Here is a 24,306-nt window from a genome sequence, read left to right as displayed (position 1 = left end):
CAAACTAACTTAAAAGAAATATCCCAGGTAGCCTTCCAAATAAGTATAAGCTTTCTGTTAGAAGTTTGACTTCTTGTCTATAGGGAACCCCAGGACTGTAGAGAGACGGATTTGCTGTCTGCATTTTCAGATCAGGCAGAAATCCCTGGAGGGGCCCATGTGGAATAGTGGCACAAATACCGGTTCTATAATCAGAAGCCCTCATATCCTGGTTCTAACACTAGCTGGATGTTGTTGGGAAAATTTTGGTTTCAAACCTCAGTATGAGGAAGCATACCCAAGGGATCACACAAGGCTGCTGGGAGAAGCGGATGAGGGGCATGGTGACCATGCTGTGTAATCCGTGAAGCACGTCGTATGTGTGAGAAGTGGAGCTGTGTGGATAACGGTTCTGGAATCATTGTATGAAAACGATGGAAAGCACATTCGTAGTTCTGCCTGATGATAGCACTGGGCACCTGTGTTGTACATGCCTGCAACATGGGTGAGGCCCGGGTCAGTACAGCTCACAGTTTGCTTTTCATGCAGTTAGAAAGGCCCGAGAGGACCCTTCCCCCTCCAGCTGTAGGAAGGAGGCGGCTGTCTCCTGCCTCTATTTGGTGGGATTGTCTGTGGCTCCTTGGGGACAGGAATGCAGGGAGTGGGGGAAGAAAGCCGGCCTGACTGCTCACTAGTCAGCCTTCCCCCAGGAAGGAGTGGAGGGGTCATTTCGTGGTAACTTGCCAAGTCTTTTTTAACCCATCTGCTCTTAGAAATGATCAGCATGACAAAGTAAAAGACCCGTTAGAGACAGATGGGCTGTGTGTCCCGTGCCTTTGTGGCTTTGTGGCCTCAGAGCTGCCAGAACTCGATAGCTTTCTGGGGAATGCTGGGTCAGCCAAGGGGCTGAAAATAGTGAGAGGAAGAAAATTCCCCCTCGCTGCTCTGGTCTGGGAGTGATTACTGAGGAGAGCGGCATGGAGGGCCCAGCCGTGGGGTCCCTCTCAAGCACGCCCTCACCGCAGTGGGAATGCGGATCTCAACTTCCCTAGGCCTCCGTGATTTTCGTCTGTCACATACTCACGTCCAGCAGGGATGTCTATGGTGATGAGATGAGGGAGCATCCTAGCACATGTGGCACTTAGTAGGCTTGCGGTAAGTGGACTCTGGCGCCAGTGGGACAGGAGACTGGGCGCTGCGTGTGGACGCACTCACGTGCTGGTGTCATGGATGGACAGAGGAGAGAGGGACGCTCTGCCGTTCTCCTTTTGGTCTGTCACCCCTCCTTTTGTGAACAGAATACGTGAGTGCATTCTGTTGCCGCAGTCAACTTAGTAGGTTGATTGCTCAATTTTCTGCTTCCACTTTTGATTTCTTAAGAATGGGAAAAGGAATATTTCCGTTACTTTTCTGGTTGATGGCATACATTCCTTGATATCACCTTAATGCTTTTTAATTTCGATGTATTTTGGATGCTGGAGCTTGCCTGACATCTGTTTTTATGCCTCACCCTCTCACGTAACTGTTGGCCACACCAGGACCAGAGACAAGTGACCAGACCGATTGATAGCAGGGCTAGGACTGGAATTCTGCAGCCTTTTGATGCCCAGCAGGCTCTGTTTTCTGTATTGCACTGCTCTTCCCTGTTTCAACCCCTGTTAGGACAGTGGATGTGAAATGTAGCTGGGCGCTTTTGGGGGTGTGATAGAAGTATGGCAGATGCCTCAGACTGGCATTTTTCTCTGACTCTGAATTCTCATGGCTCAGAGTCAGTCTCTAGGCTACTGACCGGGAAGATACAGGAAGCTGCTCTGTATGGCAAACTATGCCAGGGCATTTTTTTCACCCGGCAATTTGTTTGGTTTGGACTGGAATATATCTCTGATGTTGGTTTCCTTGCCAATATTATTAGGGAGTGGAGCCTGACTTGTTAACTTAGCCCGATTCATAGTGCTTAGAATCTCAGTGAGTGTGTGTTGAACTGAGTGGAAGTGTGAGAGCATCTTGGACAGTGGTTTGCAAACCTAGCTGCTCCTGGGGGCTGTGAAAAAAGCATGCTTGCTTACTCCAGACCAGTTGAAATAGAATCTGTAGGAATGGAGCCTGGGCAGCTCTAGTGCTGTTAAAAACCCCCAGATGGTTCTGATATACCGTAAAGGTTGAGATCCACTGATCCACAGTGAATTGGAGGCCTGGATCATAGACATGCCTTATGCTTTCACCAGCTTAGAATGGGTCTTGTGCTTTAGAACTGTGAAAAAAAAGCGTTACCCAAAGAAATGTGGAAACAGCCTAAATGCCACCTCCTGTTACTACCTGCCATCAAGTATATTTAGCAGTTATTCACTCTTTCCTGATCTCTACCGATTCCACCTTTTCTTCATGGAACAATAATTTGACAGTTGGTTATGCAGAACCAGAGTAAGTCTAGTTTGACTGGCGGGAAACGATTTTGGGTATGAAGTACCCTTTAGGCATTTATTGAACTCTTGTTTGTACCACCGCTGTGCTGGACAGTTTATAAATATTACTTCTTTAAACAAGGCCTATGGAGCCAGGCTGCCTGGGTTTTGCTAAGTAGTTGTGTCATTTGGGGCAAGTTTTTAAGCTTATATAAAACTAACTTTCATCTATGAAATGGGATGACAAAAGGTCATTATCATCTCACAGGATCGTGCAAATGTGTGTGTAAAGTGCTTAGTTTCGTGCCTAACACATAATAACTAGTTAATAAAGTTATTATACCATCGTCGTCATATTTAAATGTAAATATTAAGAGCTAATAAATTGGTAAAAGGTACTATACCTTTACCCCTTGACTACTTTAGTTTTAAGTGGTTGGGTTAATTTATCCCTTAAATATTGGCCTCTTGAATATCTTGAATTTCAATTGAACGTAGCCAGAGGATTTCATAATTGGACGATTGCCTCTGGAAGTTGGAGCTTTGTTTGTTCGTTTGGTTTCACTTCCTACACTAAGCATGTGGCTGTGCACACCTTTATGGTGACTTCTGGTACTGGGGAATCAAAGCTTCATTCGCTTCTTTGGAGGAGATGATCTTACGCTATACGAAGCACTCAGACTTTGTTAACTGTGTACCATCCAGACAAGACCAGGTGCTTCCCATGGCAGCCTGTTCTTTTCTTAGCTCTCTCATCAATCTAGCCTGTTCCTTCTATTCCTCTTTATACTAGAACTTGTCTTTGAACAAGGAATGTTGTTTTGTCACTGCTAGGTCCCCAGCAATTAGTAATGCCTAGCACATACTAGGGGCTTCCTGAATGTTAATAGGTGATAATCTAGCAGAACACAAGATAAATCCGCAGGTTGAGATTTAAGCTGTGTGGTATGAACGCTGCATTGGCAAACTTATTAAATCAATTTTGTTAATACAAGTTTAACATATCTTAGTAACTGACTTAGTTCAGGAATCATTTACTGAGTGTCTTCTAGGCCAGACATTGGGGACAGAAAGGTAATAATATATGATCCCTGCCTCATGCACAGGAAGTCTAGTGTGATGGAGGGCACGTGCCAATGGCTGCCATGGAATATGGTGAGCATTAAGATAAAGGGGCACCCTGCATGGCCTTGGAGCACAGAGCACGGTTTGTGTTCTGGGAACATGGGCTCCATGTGAAAACACAATTTAAATTTTCTTTCTTTTTTTTTTTTTTTTTTTTTGAGACAGAGTCTTGCTCTGTGGTCCAGGCTGGAGTACAGTGGTGTGATCTCGGCTCACTGCAACGTGCTTCCCCCAGGTTCAAGCGATTCTCGTGCCTCAGCCTCCCGAGTAGCTGGGATAACAGGTGTGCGCCACCACGCCTGGCTAATTTTTGCATTTATAGTAGAAATGGAGTTTCACCATGCTGACCGGGCTGGTCTTGGACTCCTGACATCAGGTGATCCTCCCACCTCGGCCTTCCAAAGTTCTGGAATTATAGGCATGTATGTATTCATCCTTTTAAATATCTGCGGGTAGAACTTCACTTTAAATGGGTACTAATTAAACTATTGAATGACTTTAGTATGGATTGAATGACTTTGCTTGGGCCTCGTTTTTAATTTCCTTCATTAGAGGAAAAAAAAAATGCACGTTGAATATCCCTCATCCAAACTGCTTGGAACCAGAAGTGTCTCAGATTTCTTTACATTTTTGGATTTTTGAATATTTGTATTATACTTGCTGGTTGAGCATCCTGAATTCAAAAATCCAGAGTCTGAGCTGTTCCAATGAACATTTCGTTGAGCGTCACGTCGGCACTCAAAAGTTGTGGATTTTGGAGTTTCTGGTTAGGGAGACTCATCCTGTATGGGTGCTGGGTTGTTGCAGGAGTTCCGGACCAGAGGTTGGGTGACTAGGCTTTGGTTTTCGCTTTGTTACTAAACAGGCTGTTTTCTTCCATAAGCTCAGCTTTAGATCCCCCGGTTGTCAAAGAAAGGAATGGGCCATCTGATGTTTAAGGCCTCTGTTAGTTCTGACTTGGAGACACCTGGCTTCAGTTCATCTTCCTTAGGAGTGGACAAAGAATATGGGAATTTTGAAATTGTTAGTCAACATCTACAGGGTCGTTGCAGCCTGGTTTTGGGTAAAGGTCATCTTTAGTGAGCCCAGGGAGAAACAGTGGTTTAGCTGTCAGCTGAGAGGGGTAAGCGGTCCTATTAATTTTCCTCTGTGTTCGTGAAAGCATTGTTAAGGGTCACAGCGTTAGTGGAGCAGGCTGGAAAGAGGAGGGGAACTCACTGTTACAGGTTATATTGAATGTCTTTTCAGTCACTAAATGCTTTTTATGATATGCTTTTCAGGATTTCAGTGTGGTATGATTTCTCTGTGTTAAGCACAGGAAATTTAACATCAGCAAAAGAGAATGCTCTTTCTTTTTTTTTTTTTCTTTGAGATGGACTTTCGCTCTTGTCACCCAGGCTGGAGTCCAGTGGCGTGATCTCAGCTCACTGCAACCTCGACCTCCTGAGTTCAAGGGATTTTCCTGCCTCAGCCTCCTGTGTAGCTGGAATTACAGGTGCCCGCCAGCATGCCCGGCTAATTTTTGTAGTTTTAGTACAGATGGGGCTTTGTCATATTGGCCAGGCTGTTCTTGAACTTCTGACCTCAGGTGATCTTCCTGCCTCGGCTTCCCAAATTGCTGGGATTACAGGCATGCGCCGCCATGCCTGGCCTTGAATGTTCTTTCTATGGGAATCTACAAAAGCCAGCTTTTGAGTCTAGTGGCAGAAAACCTCTTCTTCATTGTTGAGCTGTGCTGTGAGCTTGGAGGGCTTCAAGTCCAGCTGAAAAAGCTGTAGTATTTTATGTCAGTTGGCTGTCTTGGAGAACTTAATGAGCACTGGGCTGGAGTGATACTGTCAGAGTTCATGAGCTGTTTGAGACTCTCAAAGCCTAGATACTGGGGTTGCCCAAATACATTGGCTGGACTCACTATTTCTCTCGGGAGTCGGGGGATGGAAAATGCTGTGGTCTTAACTCTTCTCTTAATTTTACAGTGCTGTTATTAATGGTAAGAATGATTTCATACGGTTGCATTTTGCTTTGTAATTCACAGAGAATTTTAAAATCCGTTATCTGATTTTATTCCCTCAGCAGTTCTGTGAAAAAGGTAGAGCACTTTCATATCTTCTGTTTTCCTGTGATTCTCTTGTGGCTCACAGAAGCTAAGAGCCTTCACCAAGGTCATCGGGTGAATGAGTCGCAGAGCTGGGAGTAGAGGCTCAGGCTTCTAGTGACCCTGTTTCTTCCTTGATAGCACGCTCTGGTGGCGCTATGTTCAGGTAACTGCGCATGCTCGGTTTGGTTTTTGTAAATCCCTGCCCCATTTCGGGGGAGGTTCTTGGGAGGCTTCTATTCGTTTTGGAGCATTTAAGTATCTTGTCCTCTCTCCCTCTTCCCAGATGCATGGCCATTTCTGCAGGCCCCCAGGCTGGCCCTTGTGCATGGGGGCGTCTCCTGCCTCCACGTTGCTTGCACGCCCCCTTCTGAAGGTGCTCTTCCCCGCATGGAGCCCCCTCGTGCTGCCTCTACACTGCGGGCTGTTCGGTAAATGTCCCTAAGTTAGCATCGTTGTTTTCTAGAAATGGGACGGGGTATGGATGCCAAGTTTTTTTCTGTGTGAAGTCTTCGATTGTATCATCTTGCCTTTCCCGTGTGTGCTCCTTGAGGTTGTCGCTGTGCTGCGGTCATCTGTGTTCCCTAGGGTACCTCCCTTGGAGTCCGGGCCGTAGCAGACATGCAGTCAGTGTTCATGGCCTAAATGAGAGAAAGGCCAACAGAGTCATTAAATCTGGAAAATGACAAGTGAGGGAAAGGAATTTTTATTGAAGGCATGTGAAAAAGAATCTTTTTAGAAAAGTTGACCTGTTTCTCAACTGGAGTTGAATTTCAGCTCAGAAAAACAGCTGTGTGCCCAGAGGGCTTTGGGATTTCAGTTTGTGACAGATGAATTGAATTTGTTGTTGTATGAATGTGCTATCCTTTTGTGGTTTTATTAGGCCTTTCTCCCAAATGGAATCGATTTTTCTATAAAACTCACACTTCCTTTTTGAGAAGTGTAACACTAATTGTATGGGATGGTCTCCCAAAAAATTACCAGCCAGGAACCAAACACGCTGCCTGAGACTCACGGCCCCTGGTTTCTGCCTGTGCAGCTGCAGGGCAGAGAGGCACGCTCGAGCCGAAATCAAGACGCATATCTGCATCTTCTCTTTCTTGACTGCTGTTTCGTCTCTGAGCTGGCCTGCCCTCAACGTCTAGGAGCTTGGTGGGTGTAGACACATTACGGTATGGAGGAGGGATATGGCGTTGCCACAGCCAGGAGACTCGCTGAAGTCTCTGTTCTCTTCCTGCTCACTGCTCTGACTTTGTACAAGTCACATTTGTAGGGCTGTGCACAGTGGCTTACACCTGTAATCCCAGCACTTTGGGAGGCCGACCTGGGAGAATCTCTTGAGCCCAGAGTTTGGAACCAGTCTGGGCCAAATGGTGAAAGCCCATCCCTACAAAAAATAAAAATTAAAAAATTAGCCAAGTGTGGTGGCTCATGCCTGTAATCCCAGCTACTGGAGAGGCTGAGGTGCGAGAATCACTTGAGCCTGGGAAGTCAAGGCTGCAGTGAACCATCATCACGCCACTGCACTCCAGCCTGGTCAGAGCAAGACCTTGTCTCAAAAAAAGCAAAAACAAACAAAAACCATGTGTAATAGTGGCAGTAGTTAACTTTTGAAAGTTTGGAGAAGAGTTCCTAAATACCTGTGACCACGGACAACTTACTTAGCCTTTCTCTGCCTTAGTTTCCTCATCTATGAAAAATGAGAGAATATGGTACTGATCTTACAGGATTTCAACGAGAACCAAATGAGATCAAACTCAGAGCCTGGCACCTCGTGAGTGCACACTCAATGTTATTATTTCAACATTTTAGAGGAAAAAGAATGCTAATGGGTCATTATGGCTAAACATAGTCTATCACTGACGTTACTCATGGTATTGGAAGGAACTTGAATTCCATATAGATAGTGTGATGGAGAAAGTATTTTGGGCATTGGCAGTATTTATTCAAAGAACAAAGGACGTGTCTGTCTTAGTCTTGATTTGCATTTTTGTGTGTCTGTGCTCTTTATAGACAATTAAGACATGGAAGCCTGTTTATGGCAAGCTGGCAAATTCAGCAAAACATGGAAAAACCTGTTAGCACAGTTTGCACGTGTGCGGGCACAGAGCAGCCAAATGAACACACACGTTTTCCTGTATTTTAAAACTCTCTGGAAAAAAGAAAAAAGACATTAAACCATTGCCCAGATGGCTTCTAGAGCTAGAACTTTTTCCTTGAAGTACATGAGTATGGCTGTCAGACATCTGAAACCCGAAGCCATCTTAAAACATCATTTGGATGTTACCCCCTGCCTGCCCTTTTTTTCCATTTGTAAGAGACAAGGATCCAGGAAGGAAAGTATCAGCTTACAAAGGCTTTTGTTACAATTAATCGTTCATGTTCTTTCTTTTGGTATCTTATTCTCTGTTTACATTTTATTTTTATTTATTTATTTATTTTTTTTGAGACAGATCCTTCCTCTGTCACCCAGGCTGGAGTGCAGTGGTGTGATCTCGGCTCACTCCAAACTCTGCCTCCCAGGTTCAAGTGATTCTTGTGCCTTAGCTTCCTGAGTAACTGGGATTACAGGCGTGTGCCACCACGTCCAGCTAATTTTTATGTTTTTAGTAGAGACAGGGTTTCTCCGTGTTGGTCAGGCTGATCTTGAACTCCTGAACTCAGGTGATCTGCCTGTCTCAGTCTCCCAAAGAGCTGAGAATACAGGTGTTAGCCACCGCGCCTGGCCGCTGTTTCCATTTTGTAACGCTAGCATCACCCCAGTGTAGGGTGGCTAGGGGTATTCTTCTTTCCTGTTTCCTGGTGTATTTTCCTCTACAGTATTAATCTTTAACATACTTTTTGGTAGTCTGTCTCTACCTAGAAAAATATGTGTTCCCTGTTATATCACCAGTGCCTGGCACATAGATAGTCAATATTTGTTGAATGAATGAATGAATGAATGAATGGGCTGAAAGAACCTTATTCTTCTTTCTTCTGTCCCTTCACACCAAATGCTTTTGGAAAATGCTATGTGAACAGGGATCATAAGCAGGAGAGGTTACACACATGGCTGTGGGATAGCCCATGATCCTCAGATACTTGTCTGGAAAGAGGTGGAGTACTTGAGTAGAAATGATACAAGATAATTTCTTCAGAAAATCAGCCAAGTGTCATAGCTTTTCACAGTGATGTTCGCGTATGTGTGTATGAAGAGCTGTCGTGGCCTAGAATCACGGGCCTTTAGATCCCTTGTACAGATAGAAAAATAAAGGCCAAGGCCCAGGAGTGCTGCAGGCCACCGAGATAGAGTCCCTGTCTGCCCTTCTCAGTGTCCGGTCACTTCTCACTGCACTCCCCTCTTTACTGCTAAAGCCACTTTCCCTGACTCTGAATGTGTAACCACGAGGGAGAAAATGTCCTCCAGGCTCACAGTATGTGGAGAAAAAGCCCAGCAGCTGAAAATAATGTTCACAAAGTTTGTACTTAGAAAAAGTGGCCATTTCTATCATGTCTTTAAATTTCCCTGTTTCTCATACATTTTATAAACAAGACATTAGAAGGAGATTCGGGAACAGCAACTTTAGAACAAGGGGGAAATAATCAAACCTAGAGCATTTCAGTTTCTGTTTTCTTCTCAGTTTAGGGCTGAGGCACTTTAGCTTCCTGTCTAAGGGACTACTCAAATCTGATTAGAAGCTATTGTGGGCTGGTAATTATCCATAATTTTAGGAAGACAGATGCAGCACCAACTCTGTTCTCCAATAACAGGCTTATTAATTTTAAATTTGCATGGCAGGAGAATCAGATGGCGAGGTGGGATAAGTGTTCAGATGCTTGGTCATGGATAGCTTTTTACTTCCACGTATCACATGGGGATTTGGGACCGGGGAAGCCCGCTGAGAACTGATGATTGTCTGTCCCCTAACCAACTGGGTTCTTTTTCATCCTGAGCTCAGAAAGATTGCTCCTACTGCAGCCAGGGAAGACGGGTTGTTGACTGGTTAGAAATCATGGCAGGTTATTTTCTCCACCCGCAGTTCGCAGTTGGAAAGCAGAGCTATCAAAAAATTATCTTCTCTATTGTATTTCAAATCTGGGTGTTTAAAAAATTATATAAGCAAATTAAGCATTTCTTGGATGGTAGCTGTGTGTGTTCTTGATGCGAATGAGAGGTGCATTCCCTTGTAAAATCCCTGGGACTTTATAGGAGGATGTGAGCCTTAGAACAGAAGTTGGTTTTCTAGATGATCCTGTAGACATGATGCTGAGCACTAGACAAAGATGTTGATTGAAGTGATTTAAAAAAATTTTGTCTGAGTTCAGATTTTACACCAATATTTAGAAAATCTGCAAAAGGACTTGGAGGAATGTTCTCAGGCATCCAGTTCAGCCCCCTGCGCACGTTGTCATAAAATCCGAGTGTGTGTACAGGGAGATGCATTCCTTTCTGTTCTCATCACAGGTCCTTCCCTGGCTCTGCACCTGCCTGTCATGCACGTCCGTGTGAGGAGACCACCAAACAGGCTTTGTGTGAACAATAAAGTTTTTTAATCACCTGGGTGCAGGCGGGCTGAGTCCGAGAGAGTCAGGGAAGGGAGATAAGGGTGGGGCCGTGTGATAGGATTTGGGAAGGTAAACGAAAATTACAGTCAAAGGAGGGTTGTTCTTTGGTGGGCAGGAGTGGGGGGTCACAAGGTGCTCAGCGGGGGAGCTTTTTGAGCCAGGATGAGCCAGGAAAAGGAATTTCACAAGATAATATAATCGCTTAAGGCAAGAACCGGTCATTTTCACTTCTTTTGTGGTAGAATGTCATCAGTTAAGGTGGGACAGGGCATTTGCACTTCTTTTGTGATTCTTCAGTTACTTCAGGTCATCTGGGTGTATACATGCAAGTCACAGGGGATGCGATGGCTTGGCTTGGTCTCAGAAGCATGACATTGTCCTCTTCCCGACCTTCCCTACCTTTTCCCTCCTGTGCGGTTCTCTCACAAAGTGAATGGCCTCAGCCACAGCTTCTCTGCAGCTGCATCAGACTGTGGCGACAGGCATGGTGGCTCCTGCAGGGCCTGCTGTTCCCACGGAGCCCAGTCTTGCTTGCCGCTGCAACCTGGTCACCATTTTGCACCGAAAGTATGTAATTCTACAGAATGAGAGCCAACATGCTGGGAATGGAGGCGTCTTTATCACGGTGCTCTGCATATTTTAATCTTGGGTGGAAAGTATGGAAAAGTATGTGACACCTGTGGTTTGATGCCAGAAGGACGTTGTGAACTTGAGGTGGACTGAGGATGTTCAGGTGCAACAGGCATCCCGGCTTCATTAAATGAGACTTCTCCATCTCCCTGCCAGGCACGCACAGGTGTATGGCCACATCTTATGTGTTATCCTTATCTAGAGTGCGCCTTGTCGTCATGCTTAAAGTTCCATGATGATATTCTGCCTCATAGAGTAGGTCCCAAACCACATTCAACACAGAAATGTACTCTTGCTATTCTACATAGAAAGTGCTTTCATATACCAAGTGGGAGAGCAGTCCTAAAATCTGGGCTGGAATCGCAGAAGGAAGGCATTGGAAAGCAACAGATTCCCTAGTCCAAAGCTGATTTTTGATGAACCTAGAAACAGGACCAAGAGAAGTGAATTTGCCTAAGGCCCTAACAGTGTCTCACGGTAGCATTTGAACCTAACAGTTTCTTGACCTATTTCTTTAAATGATTAGTCATGCTTCCTCTGATTCCTATATAAACGTATTCCTCATTCATTCTTCTGTTTCAGTGAATTATTGCAGTGCTACCACGTAACAGTATTTGAGTCAAAATGTGGCAGTGTTTATCCTTTTCCAAGGTTTTTAGTTGCACAGTTTGTCAAAGTTGTGCTTACAGTTTCTTGTTGGTTGCAAGGTGTCCTTTCAGAAGCCAATTGTGTGGTGTATTTACGTTGATTGTTGGAGGTAGCTTGGTTAGAACCTACTTCGAGTGTCTGGTGTGGGCCTGGGGGACAGTGACAACTGCCCGCTTCATGGGCAGAGATGAAGTAATTGCTTCCTGGGAACTACCATCCTCCTGGCCACACTCTCTAGCCCATTTCATTTGTGTTGGTTTCCTTGGCATCTGCATGGTTCTGGCTTCATGTGAGTCTCATTTATTTTAGCATATGACTTCAGGCTGTGGGGAAGAATGGCCATTTTAGCACAGAGATGCACACAAAGGAACAACTGGCTAAATGTGTGTGAAGACATTCTTGGGGGGGGGGGTTTATTTCTTTTATTCTGTAACAGGCAGTTTGGGAAGCATTCTGGACATGTGGCCTGCGCTGTCACAGTTCCTCCCTGCAGGATCGCAGATGTTTGGAGATTGTAGTGATAACTGTTATCATTGAGAATGTCATTCTCACAGGCTCTAATAAGTCAGGATTTATTCAGTGTTAATTTGTTAAAGACAACTGTGTTTCTAGCCAAATCCATGGGAGACGTTTCTCCTGGCAGTGTTGCTGTGGGTATTCCCGTGGCTTAGTCTTAGGGGAGCACACGCCTTTGAATACTGCTGAAGCTGTGAGTACCCAAAGCGCACCGGAGTACTTTTGCCATACGGGGTGTTAGTCACTGATACACGTCTCAGTCAGACCTGATGGATTCTTGACCCCTTCCTTTTTTAATTTTTTAATTTTTATTTATTTATTATTTTTTTTAAGAGCACAACCCCTCAGGTGGCCACCATGAATCTCTGGTGTTTTCAGTTGGCTGCAGCCTATTTGTCATCTGTGGTTCAAACATACTCGAAGCCTGATGATGCTTGCCTCGGTTGTTCTTCTGCTGTGTGATCTCCGTGCCCGCAGGGTTCAAGACTGTAAGAGCTGGGAGCCACCTTCACAACTACCAGGGTTTCCGGAACCTCCTTTATCTACTCCTGGGGATGGAAGAGATGTCATCAGAGGCGGAGGCCTATTAGGTTTACATGCCATTGATAAAGAATGAGGTTTTCTTTTATATAAGGGGAGCTTCTTATAACGTGCTTTACTAGGGTAAAGAAGCTTTTGAGGTTTGCTTTCTCTGGAAAGATAATTTGTGATCCTGCAGTTGTTTTCAACAAAAATATAATTTGCATACCAGTGCATGTTGTATTACTGAGCACTGGCTGACAAATGGTTCTTAACTCGTCATTCACTCCGCCACTGTTTCTTGAATGGCATATGTGTGCCAGCTGTAGTAGGAACTTGCTAGGCTCTACGACTAACCCTTATGAAATAGGGGTCCTGGGGGAAGCAAATGCATATAACTATAAACATTTGAGGGGATATCAGAGGGGGTGCCTATAGGTGCAAAACTTCGTTCATTCATTGCCCCATCTAGGAGGTTTTGTGTCTTAGCAGCGTGTTCCATAGCAACACATCCCTCTATCAAAATATTCATCATATTATTTTGAAATTCTCTGCTTAGGTATGTGTTTTTCCGACTAAGTTTAGAACTGGTTAAGGACAGGCTATGGCGTATGTATTATATATATCTACACACACACACATATTTATATATACACATTACCATTTTAAATATACAATATATATTTATATATGTACACACATATATATTTCTTCCTCTCTATACATACACACCATACACATATATATATACACACACACACACACACACACACTTCTACTGCCAAGCACAGAAAGTCAAAACTCGGCAAGAGTTCTTTTAGTGTTCATGAAAAAATAGATGTGTTAGTTGAGAGCGTCCTTAAGTTGCCAGAGGAAAGACAGGATGGATTCACAAAGGGAGATAGTGTGTTTTTTTTTTCTTTGTTTAACTCTTGAATTCCAAATAATTCTGACTTATGGAAAAGTTGTAAAAATAGTATAGAGAATTCCCATATACTCTTCCCTCAGATTCCCCAAACATTTCACCCCATTTGTACTTTCTCTCTCTGTGGATATAATTTTTTTTTTTTTCTGAAATGTTTGAGAGTGGAAGGTAGAATGCAGAGCAGGGTGAAAGGCGGAAGGAGAGAGGTGGGTTGGGAGGCTTTTTATTTTTTTAACCTTCTAAGATGGAATTTCGCTCTTGTCATCCAAGCTGGAGTGCAATGGCACAATCTCGGCTCACTCTAACCTCTGCCTTCTGAGTTCAAGTGATTCTCCTGCTTCAGTCTCCCGGATAGCTGGGATTACAGGCGCCCACCACCATGCTCGGCTAATTTTTTATATTTTTAGTAGAGGGGTTTCACCATGTTGGTCAGGCTGGTCTTGAGCTCCTGACCTCTGATGATCCACCTGCCTTGGCCTACCAAAGTGCTGGGATTATAGGCGTGAGCCAGTGTGCCTGGCGATTGGGAGGCTTTTGCAGTAACCCAGAGCGCTATGATGAGGGCTGGACCTGGTTGGAAATGATGAGGAAGGTGGAAAGTGGTTAGGTCTGGCATATATTTTGAAAGGAGAGTTTAAATGGGTTGGATGACAAGAGAGAGAAAAAGAAGTTTTAAGGATGATGTCAAGGATTTTGGCCTGAGTAACTGGAAGACTAGAGATGCTGTTATTGGGATTGGGAAGACTATGGGAGGAGTGGGTTATAGCAGGGGGAATCAAAAGTGTGTTTTCGGCATGCTAAATTTGAGGTCCAAAAAGGGATGTGAAGAAGTGTTGGCTGGGCACCGTGGCTCACGCCTGTAATTCCAGCACTTTGGGAGGCTGAGGCGGGCAGATCACCTGAGGTCAAGAGTTCGAGACTAGCCTGATAATTATTAAAATCGATGATTGATGTTTACTAATTAATCATATTATTGCTTCTAATACTGCAGGGGTGAACACCTACCTGTGATGTTGTTCCTAATATCTAGGGACAGAGAGCATTTTAGTTTTAATACCACAGTAGGTGTACACTCACCCTGTGACACTGATCCTAGTATTGAGAGGGGTAGAATATGACGTGGCTCCCAACATAACAATGAATGGACAGCCACCCGGTGATATTGCTCCTAATATTCACAGAAGAAGCATATGATATTACTCCCAATATCCCAGGGAGGGTACAGCTCTTCTGTGATATGGTTCCTAGTATCTGGAGGGGGAGAGGATGATAATAATTCCAGTATCGCAGGCTGTCTTCACCCACCCTGTGATATTGTTATTAATATCCTGGAAGGGAGAGGATGATATGACTCCCCATAGAGCAGGAGGCTTACACCCAGCCTGGGATATTGTTCTTAATATCCATGGAGAGGAGAGGCTGATATTACTCCCAATATGGCAGGGGGTGTACATCCACCCTGTGATATTCTTCTTAATATTCCAAGGCTGAGAGGTTGATATTACTCCTAGTATTGCAGACACCGTACACCGCCGTGTGATACTCTTCCTGATATCTGGAAGGGGAGATGGTATTAATCCCCATATCGCAGGAGGTGAACATGTACTCTGTCATATCTTTCCTAGTATGCAGGGAGAGAGAGGATAATATTATTCCCAATATTGCAGAAGATGTACACGCCCCCCCCCATGATATTGTCCTTAATATTCCAAGACACAGAAGACGATGTTACTCCCAATATCACAGAAAGTGTACACCCCCCAGTGATGTTGTTCCCATGATCCAGGAGGAAAGAGGATGATATGCCTTTCAACCCTTGCACCCTGCAATGCTGTCACCCTGCAACACCGACACCAGCTCAACCTGACATAGGACCAGAGGTGCTGGCTGGGGGTGTTCATTGCTTCTCTTTTCTCCCTTGGCAGACTCAGTAGAGGAAACTGAGACCGAGCAGCCGCAGGAACAAGGTAGGTTTTGCCAGTGGCTCAGGCTTCCTCTGGTTATGAGCTGGGCCTTGGAGTAACGCCGGGGGAGGGGACAGAGGTGAGTACAGTGGGCATTGGATGCGGCTGTCACACCTCTGTGGTGTGGGCCGGGGACTTGAGGGACATTGCTTGAGGTGGGCCTGAACCTCCCGTCCACTCTGGCACTGGAGGCTGTGGGGTCCCACACTTCTTCCAATGAACGTGCTGACCCCCGCCTGGTCCCCGACCGAGGTGGGGCATCCTTTCCACTGCTGGGGCCCACATGTAGCTGTGGGTTCCTTTTTCATGACCTGGAGAAGCTGCAGTTCACCCTGTGCTCTGCCTCAGAGATGGGAGGCCACACAGCCCTCAGCGGGTAGCAGAATTCAGAGCCTTAGGTTGCAGGGGCCTCAACTGAGGTCCCTGAAGGGTCTGCTCCTTCCTGAGGGGCTGATTCAGGGAGGCCCTCCCGTCTCCCCTCTGCGGCTCTGTCTCTTCCCCTCACACAGGGTCCGCATGTGGACAGCCTGGTGATGTGGATGCACCAAGGGCCCTTGGAAGTTCCCGGGGAATGGGATCCATCCCAGTACATTTGGGATGCAGGCACAAGGTCCCAGAGGAGGCCCGGGAAGCCAGTGCGGAAGGGAAGGCTGTTGTAGGTTTGCCTTGGGGAGGGGGTGGTTCCACCCTCTGCCAAAGTCTCTGGAGCAAAGGCACGTGGCTCTCCAGCTGCCCCGGAGGCCAGGGTAGTGGCTGGGAGGGGCTGTGTGCCTCTGCCGGGTCGGGAAGATTTCTTAGCTAATCTAGTGTTGTCAAGTCACATTAGCCTCTAAATCATATTTATTTATTTTTTTAATTCCAAGGCTTTACAGTTGAATAAGGAGACAGTTTGTATTGAAAATAGTTTTTACATGTGAGCTTGAAACAGAGAGTCTGTTTAAATCTAGTTTTTTCCTTCCCATTAATGCCTCCTTTCATCCCAGGTTTTCCAACAGGAAATGCCCTTGTTTGCTCACCTCTGGGAGGGGGCTTTGGCTAGGAATCCACCAAAGCCAGCAGGCACCAGTGGGCTGCTTGAGCAGTCTGGCCTTTGTTAACCCTTTAGGAACCGTGGGCTTCAGGTTTTCAGACCATCCAAGGTGAAGGTGGTCACAGGGGCCTAGAAGCTTTCCCATCCTTCCTGCAGGGATGGTCCGTTTCCCTGCACGGAGCTGGGTACATGGGTACAACACCCCTGTCCTGTGCCGTCGGTGGCTTTACCAATTTTGCATAGCAGCGTTTGAGCTGATCAATAGCTCTGATTGACTGTTGAGGATTTCATGGATTCCTGTACCCCACCGGGGGGCCCAATATGCTGACAAAAGTTAAATTTGTAGTTGTAGTGCTGCATATACATAGGTCCAGTTAGAAGGCTTTGATTCTATCTAAAGGGAAAGGCGTCTCTGAGGGATCACTGAGCTGGCATAGTCTCCTAAAACCATGCTATCATGTGGGCGACAAAGCAGGACAGGAGGGTGATTTTGTAGGAGAGTCAATTTTGTAGGAGAGTGATTTTGTAGGTGATTTTGTAGCAGGGCCACGGGCCTGCGTGTTCTCTGTGTCCCCGGAGTTCATACGTGCTCCAGACCCTGGGTTTGCATTGCGCATAATTCTCAAGGGCTCATGGCAAGCTGCGCCAGGGACACAGAGGACGGGAATGCGGGGATCCTGCCCCAAGTGGACCAAGGACTCACTGTTGGACTCTAATCTGTCTAGGTGTTTTTGTGACTTGCAGAAATACCTCCACCTTGCCTGGGCCTGGAGCCACAGGAGACCCTGCCGAAGGTGAAGAATGTTCTGGAACAATGCAAGACCTGCCCAGGCTGCCCCCAGGAGCCAGCGTCCTGGGGTCTCTGTGTAGCATCCAGCAACGTGAGCTTGCAGGACCCCGAGGAGCCCTCCTTCTGCTTGGAAGCTGAGGACAACTGGGAGGATCCAGAGGCCATGAGCTCACTGCTGCTGTTCCTGAACAGCTCTGGATTCAAGGCCAGCTTCTGTGGCCTGTACAACCTGGCGCTGCCATGGCTGAGCAGCATGTTCGGCAGCTTTAGCGACGAGGAGGAGCTGACTGGGTGCCTGGCACAGGCCCGAGGGGCGGCCAAGAAAGGTGGCCTCCTCATGGCCCTGGCCAGGCTCTGCTTCCTTCTGGGGCGGCTGTGCAGCAGGAGGCTCAAGCTGTCCCAGGCCCGGGTGTACTTGGAGGAAACACTGGGGGCCCTGGAGGGCAGCTTCGGGGACCTGTTCCTGGTGGTGGCTGTGTACGCCAACCTGGCCAGCATTTACTGGAAGCAGAACCAGGAGAAGTGTACACAGGTGGTTCCCAAAGCCATGGCCCTGCTCCTGGGGACGCCTGGCCACATCTGTAGCACCGAGGCGGACGGGGAGCTCCTGCAGCTGGTGCTGCAGTGGGCGGTGGGTGGCCAGAGCCAGCAGGCCTAGGCCCGGGCCTGCTTCCTGCTGGCCAGGCACCACGTGCACCTCAAGCAGCCTGAGGAGGCCCTGCCCTTCCTAGAGCAGCTGTTGTTTTTGCAGAGGGACTTGGGAGCCCCAGACGCTGCGTGGCTCTCACACTGCTGCCCACTCCTGGCTGACATCTACAGCCGCGAGTGCCTGCCCCACCTGGTGCTGAGCTGTGTCAAGGTGGCCTCATTGAGGACACAGGACTCGCTGGCTGGTTCGCTGAGGAACGTGAAGCTGGTGCTCCAGAACGCCCTCCAGCCCCAGAGCCTCCCCACCCAGACTTCCCACTACCTCAGGCGAGCGCTGGCCTCCCTAACCCCGGGCACAGGCCAGGCGCTGCGCGGCCTTCTCCACGCCAGCCTGGCCCAACCGTACAGCCACCATGGCTACCATGGCCCAGCCATCACCTTCATGACGCAGGCGGTGGAAGCCAGTGCTGTTGCCGGAGTACGTGCCATCGTGGACTTCCTGGTGGCCCTGGCCTGGCTGCATGTGCTTCATAGGCAGAGCCTGGTGGCCCTGAACATCCTGCAGTCTGTCCAGGATGCAGTGGTGGTCAGCGAGGACCAGGAGGGTGTGATTGCCAACATTGGTGGCCGTGGCTCTGAAGAGGACGGGCCAGACGAGGCAGGCAGCCGAGGGCTACTACCACGCCCTACGGGTGGCTTGGCACCTGGGCCAGCGGAGGAACCAGGCAGTGGTGCTGGCCAGCTTTGGGACCTTGTGCCTGCACGCGGGTGCCAGCAGGCTGGCCCAGCACTACCTCCTGGAGACTGTACGTCTGTTCTCGAGGCTTCCGTGTGGGGAGTGTGGCCGAGACTTCACCCACATACTCCTGGGCTACCTCTTCACCCGCCAGGGCCCGGCCCAGCAGTGCAAGGGCTACTACGAGTGGGCCCTTCTGGTCGCCGTGGAGATGGACCACGTGGAGAGTGAGTGCCCCAGTTCCTCCTGTGCGCCTTCTGGGGCCACTTGGGTCAGGGCACACCTGGGGTTTGTGATTCGAAAACAAGTGGTGGTTTTTCCACCATCGAAAGCGCTGAGTTATGGCCAGCAGCAGATGTTGGCAAACGCCCTGGAGACAGGCCGTTCCCATGTAGGGCCAGCCCCTCTGTACCCTACTGAGGCAGGCAGCTCTTCCTGGTTTGCCCAGGGACCATCCTGCCTTGAGCACGGAAAGTCCTGCGTGCTGGGAATCCCTAGACATAACCCTGGGATCAAGGCATGTTGTGCTGAGCTAGGACTTGGGGCCCCTCCATGAGCCAGGCCCTGAATGCCAGTTCTTGTGCCTGTGTTTGCTTGGTATCTCGGGAACCCTGTGCACCGGTCATCCCACTTCACAGAGGACACAGGGGCGGGTGATTGGCCAAAGCCACAGAGCAGTTCACGCAAAAGCAGCTCCTGCTGAGTGTGCCAGGCCCCACCCACAAAAGGGGCTTGTGGGGTCCTCGGGAGGGAGGTGCTGAGCGTGGGAATGTGAGCTTCAGGCCAGAGAAGCCACAAAAGGGTGAGTGGCGTGATGGCGGGGCAGAACTTGGCCCCGGGTTAGGGAAGCCTCTTTAGTCTGGGACCAGAGGGTTGAGAGGATTTAGTCAAGTAATAGGTGTGGATGAGGGGCTGGTGGTGTAGCCTGTGTGAAGGCCCAGGGGTGAGCGAGTGGGGGTGAGTCAGCGAGGATGGGTGGGGTGTGAGTGGTGGTGAGTGAGTGGGAGTGTGAGTGGGGGTGAGTGAACAGGGCTTATGCAGGGAGGTGCAGAGTTGGGAGGGGGTGGGTTGGGTGCTGGATGGTGAGAAGCTCTTCTGGAGAGCTAAGCAGGGCCTGGGGCCTCAGGCTGTGGCTTCGCCTTTTCCCCAAGAGCACTGGGGAGCCATGGAGTGCTATCGAACAGTCAGTGCAGACCGAGCAGTGAATGGACAGTAGCTGGGCAGGGCTGTCCGAAATCTAGGCCGCAGAGAATAGATGAGGAAGTTGAGGATACTGTTGAGTCCCCTCTGCCTTACAGTGCTTTGTCATGGCATAGTGACACCACTCAGAGGTGCCTCCTGTGGCCTGGACCAGAGCTCCAGGGGCTGTGCCCAAATATGAATCTGCTCATTTCCCAGCACAGGCCTGGCACCCACTCTTGGCCCTAGGAGTGATGAGATTTTGGAAAGGACCGTGTGAAGGGGCCCCGGTCCCACACATCTGCCCAAGGAAGGTTGGGGGGTTCAGACCCAGGCTTCTTCCCCAGGGACATTCTCTGAATGGAAGGAGACCCTCCAGGAACCCAGCTCCCCAGCCCCCACTGCAGCCTCCAGTGGCTCCTGGCACAATAGCCTGTGGCACCTCCTCCTACGAGGCCCTCCCCTGGGTGCTGGGGGATTCAGACTTGGAAATGCAGGCCAGGGAACGGGGATCATGCTTCCCTGTCTCCCCACCCTGAGCTGAACGGTCCGGGAGACCGAGGGCGGGGCTGATACCCCACATGCTTCCTTGGGGTCATTTTTGAGTCACTTTCAGTAGTTTGTGTCCTTCTAGGAGTTTGGCTGTTGTGTCTAGATGGTCTGGCTTCTTGGTGTACAATTGTTCGTAGTGTTTTCATGGAATCCTTTTATTTCTGTCAGGTCGGCAATCATGTTTCCTCTTTCATTTCTGATTTTAGAAACTTGGGTTTGTAATTGTTTGTTTATTTTTATTAGAGATGGGGTCTCATCATGTTCTCCCAGAGGGGTCTTGAATGCTGGCCTCAGCGATCCTTCCCCCTCGGCCTCACAAAGTGCTGGGATGACAGGCGTGAGCCATGGTGCTCAGTCTCTGATTTTAGTCGTTTGTGCCCCATCTTTGTTTTCTTGGTCAGTCTGGTGAAAGATTTGTCAATTTTGTTATTATTTTCAAAAAACCCACTTTTGGTTCTGTTGATTATCTCTTTTGTCTTTCTATTCTCTGTATTTTTACTTCCCATTTCCACTCTCATGTTTATAATTTTCTTCCTTTTATTCACTTTGGGTTTAGTTCATTTTCTAGTTTCTCAAGGTGGAAAGTTAGGCTTTTGATTTGAGATTTTTCTTCTTTCTTTGAATGTAGACATTTACAGTTATAAATTTCCCTTTCAGCACTGCCTTAGCTACATCTTGGTGTTTTTGATACACTGTGCTATTTTTTTTTTTTTAAGTTTTGCTCTATTGCCCAGGCTGGGGTGCAGTGGTGCAATCTTAGCTCACTGCAACTTCTACCCAGGTTCAAGTCATTCTCATGCCTCAGCCTCCTGAGTAGCTGGAATTACAGATGTGCACCACCACACCCGGCTAATTTTTGTATTTTTTTTTTATAGAGACAGGGTTTCTCCGTGTTTCCCAGGCTGATCTCAAACTCCTGGACTCAAGCGATCCTCCCGCCTCGGCCTCCCACAGTGCTGGGATGAGAGGCGTGAGCCACCGTGCTGGCCCAGGCTGTGCATTTGTTTGTATTCTTTTCAAATTAATTTTCAGTTTCCTTGATGGTCTCTTCTTTGACTCACTGGTTGTTTAGGAGTGTGTAGTTTTCACATATTTTTGAATTTCCCACGTTTCCTTCACTGTCGATTTCCAGTTTCGTGCCAGTACAGCTGAAGAACACCTCTGCTTTGGTCTCAGTCCTTCTCCCTTCACTGAGGCTCATTTTGTGGCCTGGCACATGGTCTGTCATGGGGAATGTCCCATGGGCGCTCAAGAGGACTGTGTATTCAGCTGTTGTTGGGGGGCGTGTGTGACAGATGTCCATTCGGCGTACCTGGTTTCGTTTGTTAATCTTCGGAATGTTTCTGACACTAGAAAATCAGAAGCTTTCCACCGTTCCCAGCGCCCTGGCTTTGGGAGAGGCCAGCGAGCTTGTGGGTTTGGAGCCTGGTTGCATGAGAGAAGCATGTGTGGAAATGCCAGGGGCCGGCTTTGAACCCCATTCCCCCAACATGATGCCATGTGTGGCAGACATGACGCTTGGCTTTGCTCTCTCAGGGTTCCATCTGCGACAGGGGCTACTTGTGCCCCTGGCCTCATCATCTCAGGCTGAAGGCGGCCCTGGTCCTGGCCAGAGGGGCTTTGTGAAGCAGAAATAGATGGCCTGGTGCAGGGGCCGAGCCTGGCCAGGACCTCGGCCCTGGGAGTTGTAAAGAAGGCCGGCCTGTACCATGAGCATCTGCACCAAGCTGTGCCCATGTCACGGTGTGCTCGGCGTCTGCCCTTGCACAGGTGCATGGCCTGTCTGAGCTCAGGCTCCCCGCCTACGGGGCCCAGGTTCACAGAGGTGTGAAAGAGGCAAGCACGGCGCAGGGGCCTCCGAGCACAGCCAGACTCGCTTCGATGCTGGGAGGCTGACGTCTTCCATTTTGTCTTCTGCCCAGGCCAGCTGCCGGCCATCCAGCGGCTGTGCTACTTCTACAGTGTCGTCATGCCAAGCGAGACCCAGCGTGTCATCTACCACGAGTTCCAGCTCTCCCTTGCCCGCAAGGTGGCCGACAAGGTGCTGGAGGGGGCAGCTCCTGGAGACCACCAGTCAGCTCTACCTGTCCCTGGGCACCGAGCGGTGAGGGCTGGCTTTGCAGTGGTGGGGGTGTGGAGGGGGGCAAGAAGGTTGGGGGGACAGGGCAGGGAGGGGGGCACAGGGAAGCTGGCCCAGGGGCCTCCTCAGCCCCTTTCCTTTGGATCATTTGGTTCCTTGGCATCAGATGCTTTGAGCTGGTGGGTCTGGGGTCGTCCCAGGGCTGCTGCTGGCTCGTGAGTCCCAGCTTGAGCCTCCCTTGTTGGGTCAAAGGTCATCTCAACCCCAGCAGAGGCAGTACGTGCACTCTGGGCTGTTCTTCCTACTATGGTGGCTTTTGTCATCTGACCTGTGCCTGCCCCGAGTCTTCACTCCTAGCCTTCCTCTGTCCCCTTAAATGTGACCACAGCAGCCATCTGTGGCTTCTCTCCCACAGAAGACAGAGCCAATTGTGTCACCTGCTTCCCTGGGGCAGGGTTTCAAGGTCTCACGTCTCATATGTGGCCCACTCGGCTTCCCCCGAGCATGCTGACCTGGTGGGGTAACCATGGCCCTGGCCACCCCACCCACAGGGCCTGGTGACATTTCTGCAGTCACAGCCCCTCAAGTGTCAGACTTACTGAGAGAGCAGGGAAGGAGCCAGATTCCATGGGGACCCGGGAGACTGGCTCCAGTCTTGGCCTCAGGTTCACAGAAGGAAAATGGGCCAGTGTGCTAGAGCCATGCTTCTCAAAGTGTAGTCCCCGGACAAGTAGAGCAGCATCCATGTCACCTAGGAGCTTGTGGCAAGTGGGAGTTCTAGGGCCTGCCCCAGGCCTGTGGAGCCAGAAGCTCTGGGGGCAGGGCCAGCAAGCTATAAGGACAGGCCTCCGGGTGACTGTGATGCCTGCACACCTTGAGAACCATCGGCCTAGATAGCCTCTGAACACTAACGGCTCCTGGTGCGTCTGGAGAAGACACCGGCCATGTCTGGGAGGCAGGGGAGATGGACTAGCACATTCCTCCTGCCACAGGGCAGCATGATGCTCGATTCCCTCAGAAGGATGTCCTTCATCTTTTCCATGCCGTGTGTGTTCACCCTGGCTCTCCCAGCAGCCTGGGAAGGGCAGAACACTGCACACACAAGAGGGCCGTTCCCAGTCCCCACATTCCAGATTCATCTGTCACCAGACCCACGAGAGGAGGCAGACTGGTTCCAGGAGGATGAGAGCCCTTGTTCTGACACCTGTGTCTGATTCCAGTGATTCCAGGGCCTACAAATCCGCTCTGGACTACACCAAACGAAGTCTGGGAATTTTCATTGACCTCCAGAAGAAAGAGAAGGAGGCACATGCCTGGCTGCAAGCAGGGAAGATCTATTACATCCTGCGGCAGAGCGAGCTGGTGGACCTGTACATCCAGGTGAGTGGCAAGGGATGCAGGACGACCCCTGTGCTGTTCACTCTCTGTCCATCCACCCATCCATTCATCCTTCCATCATCTATTTACCTGTTCATCCTTCCATCCATCCATCTATCATCCATCCATCTGTCCTTTCATCCATCCATCATTCATCCATCCTTTTATCATCCATCTATTCACCCGTCTATCCATCCATTCACCTGTCCATCCACCCATCCATTCATCCTTCCGTCATCTATCTATTTACCTGTTCATCCTTCCATCCATCCATCCACCATCCATCCATCCATCATCCATCCATCTGTCCTTTCATCCATCTATCGTTCATCCATCCTTTTATCATCCATTCACCCGTCTATCCATCCATTCACCTCTCCATCCACCCATCCATTCATGCTTCCGTCATCTATCTATTTACCTGTTCATCCTTCCATCCATCCATTCTTCCATCATCTTCCCATACACCTGTGGGTGCTTCCATTCACCCATCCATCATCCATCCATCCATCATCCATCCTTCCGTCCATCCATCCATCATCTATCCATCCATCCCTTCGTCCATC

General features: G+C 48.8%; 1 protein-coding gene across 1 annotated transcript in view; it reads left to right on the top strand.

The window, feature by feature from the left end:
• LOC144329446 (SH3 domain and tetratricopeptide repeat-containing protein 1-like) overlaps positions 1-24,306 on the top strand; it is a 39,506-nt gene that overhangs the window by 5,468 nt on the left and 9,732 nt on the right. Inside the window, 8 exon segments of the mRNA XM_077966393.1 lie at positions 5,743-5,767; positions 5,888-6,032; positions 15,310-15,351; positions 17,123-18,435; positions 18,437-18,779; positions 22,206-22,333; positions 22,335-22,387; positions 23,593-23,743. Coding sequence (XP_077822519.1) covers positions 5,743-5,767; positions 5,888-6,032; positions 15,310-15,351; positions 17,123-18,435; positions 18,437-18,779; positions 22,206-22,333; positions 22,335-22,387; positions 23,593-23,743 — 2,200 coding nt within the window.

The sequence above is a fragment of the Macaca mulatta genome, chromosome 15 (genome assembly GCF_049350105.2).
Source record: "Macaca mulatta isolate MMU2019108-1 chromosome 15, T2T-MMU8v2.0, whole genome shotgun sequence".
Taxonomy (NCBI): domain Eukaryota; kingdom Metazoa; phylum Chordata; class Mammalia; order Primates; family Cercopithecidae; genus Macaca; species Macaca mulatta.
Note: the sequence above shows the minus strand (reverse complement) of the source record. Positions and strands in the feature narration are given on the sequence as shown.